Below are 6108 nucleotides of genomic sequence, written 5' to 3' on the forward strand. Positions count from 1 at the left end.
ATCTTGTTTAATGTATCATTTAAAGCTGTGTTTCCTTATTTATTTTCATTTTGGATGATCTGTCCATTGGTGAAAGTGGGGTGTTAAAGTCCCCTACTATGACTGTGTTACTGTCGATTTCCCCTTTTATGGCTGTTAACACTTGCCTTATGTACTGAGGTGCTCCTATGCTGGGTGCATAAATATTCACAATTGCTATATCTTCTTCTTGGATTGATCCTTTGATCATTATGAAGAGTCACGTACCACAATGTTCATTGCAGCTCTATTTACAATAGCCGGACATGGAAGAAAAACTAAGTGTCCATCGACAGATGAATGGATAAAGAAGATGTGGCATATATATACAATGGAATATTACTCAGCCATAAAAAGAAACGAAATTGAGTTATCTGTAGTGAGGTGGATGGACCTAGAGACTGTCATACAGAGTGAAGTTAAGTTAGAAAGAGAAAAACAACTACTGTATGCTAACACATATATATGTACAGAGTGAAGTAAGTCAGAAAGAGAAAAACAAATACTGTATGCTAACACATATATATATATGGAATCTAAAAAAATAAAAAATGGTTCTGAAGAACCTAGGGGCTGGAGAGGAATAAAGACACAGATGCAGAGAATGGACTTGAGGACGGGGGAGGGGGAAGGGTAAGCTGGGACAAAGTAAGAGAGTAGCATGGACATATATACACTACCAAATGTAAAATAGATAGCTAGTGGGAAGCAGTCGCATAGCACAGGGAGATCAGCTCGGTGCTTTGTGACCACCTAGAGGGGTGGGATAGGGAGGGTGGGAGGGAGACGCAAGACGGAGGAGATATGGGGATATATGTATGTGTATAGCTGATTCACTCTGTTATACAGCAGAAACTAACACACCATTGTAAAGCAATTATACTCCAATAAAGATGTTAAAAAAACTTTACTATATGGTGAAGATGATAACTTAATATGTCTAAATCTACACCAGAAAATCCAAATGAAACACTGTCCTAGTTTCAGGTACAGTCACTCGGTGCCACTTTATGCACTGCATTACAATTATGTGCCCCCTCGGATGTAACCTCCATTAGGGCAGAGCCCATATCTATACTGCTTACAACTGTATTCCCAGTGTCTAGTGCATACCAGGTACCTAAGAGACTGTTCTTTCTTAGTTATTAAAAATATTCCTATTTTTAAATATATTCCTTCTTTCTTTAATATCAGATAAAAATACACTTTTGTAGGTTTTTCCATTGTATATTTTACAATATGGCAAAAATATATCACTACTAACGCTTGAAACAGTTATGCACTGAGAAGACATAATTTTAGCTATTATTGTACTTATGTGCTAAATTTACCCATTCAATCTTGAAAATGAGAAAAATTTTAATAGTGTACAATTCACTTTCTGTGAGCTATCTTTTATTGGTCTCTAGCTCTAGCCCTTCAACTTGAAATGAGAAACATTCACGCTTGGACCAATATCCATCTTATAATTTCAAACAGCACATTTTCCAGTTGAAAATTCCCATGTTTAAAAGCAGCTGTGTTTTTATTCCCCCCAAACTGAGCGTTCTCATTTGCTCACAATATAATAAAATATCCTTAACTGAAATGAAAATATCTTTACTCTTCAGTTACCTAAAATGACGTATCTTCAATCAGGATGCAAAGAGAACAGTTTTCTTAAACTAACAATACAAAAATTAAGAACATGTTCTTGAAGACCCAAAAGTATTCAAACCACCATGCCAGGAAAATGCTGGCTTTACATAATTAATATTCAAATATTTTATCATTCTTATCTCACAAATATTTACAGAGTCACTAAATATAGTACAGATTTTCAGAATTATCTTTCCCAAGAAGACATAATGTGAATATGATATAATATATCATATATATTGGGAAATGGAAATATACTGGGAAATTTTTAAAGTTTTGTTTAAACGGTTAGTGAGTATTCCCCTCCACCTACCTTTTCCACTGTGGGCTACAACCTAGTTTTACAGGTTTTAGTAGTGTTTCCAAATTCCCAACAGATATTAAATTTGGGGGATTTGGAAATGAGAAAGTGGGATTCCTGAAAACATAAGTTATTCCTAAAATACTTCCAATATTCTTCATATTCTTTACTCATTAGTATGAGCAATTAAAAATTGTTTAATAAGTAAGAAATATCATTTTAAGTAATACAGTCATACCCTGTTTTATTGTACTTTGCTTTACTGCTTTTTGCAGATATTGCAGTTTTTATAAGCGAATGTTCGTGGCAACCCCGAGTCAAAAGCAAGTCCATCAGCACTATTTTTCCAACAGCATTTGCTCACTTTGTGTCTCTGTGTCACATTTTGCTATTTCCACCAGTGAAAAGATTACAACTTGATGAAGGCTCAGATGATGGTTAGAATTTTTTAGCAATAAAATATTTTTTAATTAAAGTATGTACACTGTATTTTTAGACATAATGCTATTGCACGCTTAACAGACTACAGTACAGTGTAAATATAACTTTTATGTGTACTGGGAAATCAAAAAATTCATGTGACTTGCTTGATTGCAATATTCACTTTATTGTGGTGGTCTGGAACTAAACCCGCAATATCTCTGAGGTGTGCCCGTATTTACGAAGAACTTTAGCCTACAAAGAATATTAAAACACTGGAAACTGCCAGCAAACATTACTAGGTTCTATTTCTAATAACCTAACATTTGGGTCTCTTACCATGCTAACAGCACTACATAGAACCACAAATTAAAATTACCAATTTATGGGCTTCCCTGGTGGCGCAGTGGTTGAGAATCTGCCTGCTAATGCAGGGGACACGGGTTCGAGCCCTGGTCTGGGAGGATCCCACATGCCGCGGAGCCACCAGGCCCGTGAGCCACAACTGCTGAGCCTGCGCGTCTGGAGCCTGTGCTCCGCAACAAGAGAGGCCGCGATAGTGAGAGGCCCGCGCGCCGCGATGAAGAGCGGCCCCCGCTCGCCCCAACTAGAGAAAGCCCTCATGCAGAAACGAAGACCCAACACAGCAAAAATTAAAAAAAAATAAATTAATAAACTCTTACCCCCAACATCTTCAAAAAAAAAAAATTACCAATTTATGATCTTATTTTGCTTCTAAGTTATTCCTTGAAACACCACTAATATACTTTACATATATAGTGAATAATATTTATTACATTTACATTGTTATGTACCTTGTAAACAGCAGATAGGGCCACAGAACACATAACACGGCTACAGCTACAAAGAAGACCGACTAACTGAAGGGTGACTGCCCTCCTCCTCCTTTTTTATATGAATATGCATGGCACTGTCACCTATTCATTCTTATTTAAATGCTCCTCCTCCATGAAATGTGCTTCCCTGTCATACCTACTCTTTTTTGAGGCCTCTCTTCCCTTTTAATTAAACCCTTTCCTCTTCCATACCCTATGCAGCAAACCCCACTGCCTCCTAGGCCACTTACTAGACCACTGTATTGACCTGATTTTACATAAAATACCCCCAATCTTCACCTATATTACAAGTTTTAAGAAGAAGGTTCGTGTTTAAATCTTTTCACATCTTCAGAGCTGAAAGCAGTGCTCTGAGTAGATCAAAGGTATTTGGTTACTGTTATTATGGTAGGCAGGATGTATGCAGTCTGTTCCTTTATGCTGCTCTATACTTTCCAGAGCTTTTACGGGTGGGCTACTAATACTTGGAAAACATCAAAGAGTTTCATTAAAGAGAGTCATAAAATTTAACATAAAAAAACAAATAACCCAATTAAAAAATGGGCAGAGGACCTGAACAGACACTTTTCCAAAGAAGACATACAGATGGTTAACCGGCACATGAAAAGATGCTCAACATCACTAATCATCGGGGAAATGTAAATCAAAATTACAAGGAGATATCACCTCACACCTGTCAGAAAGGCTATTATCAAAAAGACAACAAATAACAAGTGTTGACGAGGATGTAGAGAAAAGGAAACCCTCATGCACTACTGGTGGAAATGTAAGCTGGTATAGCCACTATGGAAAACACTATGGAGGGTCCTCAAACAACTGAAAATAGAACCACCATACAATCTAGCAATTCCACTTCTAAGTATTTTCCCAAAGAAAAACACCAATTCAAAAAGAGACACGCACCCCCTACGTTCACTGCAGCATTATGTACAAATAGCCAAGATATGAAAGCAACCGAAGTGCCCATCAATAGATGGATGGATAAAGAAGACAGGTGTGTGTGTGTGTGTGTGTGTGTGTGTGTGTGTGCGCGCGCACACACACACACACACACACACACACACACAGGAATATTACTCAGCCATAAAAAAGAATTAAATCTTGCCGTTTGTGACAACATGGATGGATCTAGAGGGCATTATGATAAGTGAAATAAGTCAGACACAGAAAGACAAATACCATATGATTTCATTTATAAGTGGAATCTAAAAAAACAAAACAAATGAACAAACATAAAAAATTAAAAAAAAACAGACTCATAGATGCAGAGAACAAACTGGTGGTGCCAGAGGGGAATGGGTGGGGAATGAGTGAAATAGGTAAGGGAGATTAAGAGGCATAAATTTCCAGTTACAAAATAAATGAGTTATGGGGATGAAATGCACAGCATTGGGAATATAGTCAATAATACTATGGGACTTCCCTGGTGGTCCAGTGGTTAACCCTCTGCACTTACCCTGCAGGGGGTGCAGGTTCGATCCCTGGTCGGGGAACTAAGATCCCACATGCCACGTGGGGCAGACAAAAAAAATAAAAAATAAAAATAAATTAAAATTTTAAAAAATAAAATAAAATTAGGCCTGGAAATTAAAATAATAATAATATTGTAATAGCTTTATATGGTGACACACAGTTACTAGACTTCTCGCTGTGATCATTTTGTAATGTACAGAAATGTCGAATCACCATATTGTACACCCAAAACCAACACAGTGTTGCAGGTCAATTATACTTCAATAATAAAAAATACAATAAAATAAAAATAAAGAGAGTCATAAACGGTAAGACCTTTCGTTAAAAGGGAAATTCTGAAATATACTTAAATCTGACAATACAATGAATTACAAAGTAAGAACAGTGGAGACTGTAGTTCTCACTACAGAAAGCTTCATTTCTGAGGCAGCAAACAGATTTCCTTAATTAACCCATTCAAACTCTTTCAAAACTCCAAATTCTGTGCTCTGAGATAAAAATCATATTAAAGATTCATTTTCCCATAATGAAAACCTTACAAACATTTGCAAATATTGTGCTATGGAAAATATCTTACTACTTAACACCGAGCTCCAGTTCTTCTGGACTGTGACTGTGTCCAAAGGAGACAAAGCTACAACTGAATGGAGGGAGAAGGAATGGAGGGGGGAGAGGGTGAGGATGCACCTCAAGAAGGTAGATTTCTTAATGGGTACTACTGTACTACCCCAAGTAAGCAGGGCCCTACTGAAGTTCTAGAATAGCTGGGATATATTCAGTGAATTCCTACAGATTAACCTATATTAAACAAATATTAAGTGCCTATTTTGTCAGGCACTGTTTTAGGCAATGAAGAAGCTAGATTCTATGAAAAGTTTAAGACACATTTAAAGATAATGCATGATTTACATAAAAATGTACAAGCATGTTAAACTAATGTGATGAGAAACTACGAAAGCACTAATTTTCGTAACTTGAATCTATAGCAAACGTGTGAAAATCAACTTTACCTTATATTTCATCTTGGGACATGAATGAATGTAGAAACCCATATAGTAATAGCTGAGTTGAGATGTTTTCTCATGAAGCTGCCTAGTAAAAGCAATTTCTCTGCCAAAAGAATAAAGATCAAGGTACAGTTAAATTTAGTTCCAAAATTCAAAGTACTGTACAATTTGGAACACATATTTGATAAAATCTGACATTAAGCTATCAAAAAAAAAATCCAAGTGTTGAAAGAAAAACAATTTTAAAAACACTTTAAGATGACTTTTACTAAAGAGACACCCAAAAAGAGTATATTATTTTAGCAAATGCACTGAAGTTCTGGTTTTACTCTTTTCTTTTTTTTTTTTTTTTTTTTTGCGGTACGCGGGCCTCTCACTGCTGTGGCCTCTCCCA

At 36.4% G+C, this 6108-nt stretch overlaps 1 protein-coding gene across 5 annotated transcripts in view; it reads right to left on the reverse strand.

Annotated features, from left to right (window-relative positions):
* The window catches only part of FGFR2 (fibroblast growth factor receptor 2), a 377174-nt gene that overhangs the window by 291731 nt on the left and 79335 nt on the right, over window positions 1-6108 (reverse strand). For 3 of the 5 annotated variants that reach the window (XM_024121204.3, XM_024121197.3, XM_024121198.3), the window contains exon 9: window positions 5718-5817. The exons of the other annotated variants lie outside the window; for them this stretch is intronic. In XM_024121204.3, the coding sequence (XP_023976972.1) occupies window positions 5718-5817 (100 nt within the window). The remainder of the gene's footprint in view (window positions 1-5717; window positions 5818-6108) is intronic. 5 annotated transcript variants of the gene reach the window in all.

The sequence above is a fragment of the Physeter macrocephalus genome, chromosome 20 (genome assembly GCF_002837175.3).
Source record: "Physeter macrocephalus isolate SW-GA chromosome 20, ASM283717v5, whole genome shotgun sequence".
In the NCBI taxonomy this organism is placed as follows: Eukaryota; Metazoa; Chordata; class Mammalia; order Artiodactyla; family Physeteridae; genus Physeter; species Physeter macrocephalus.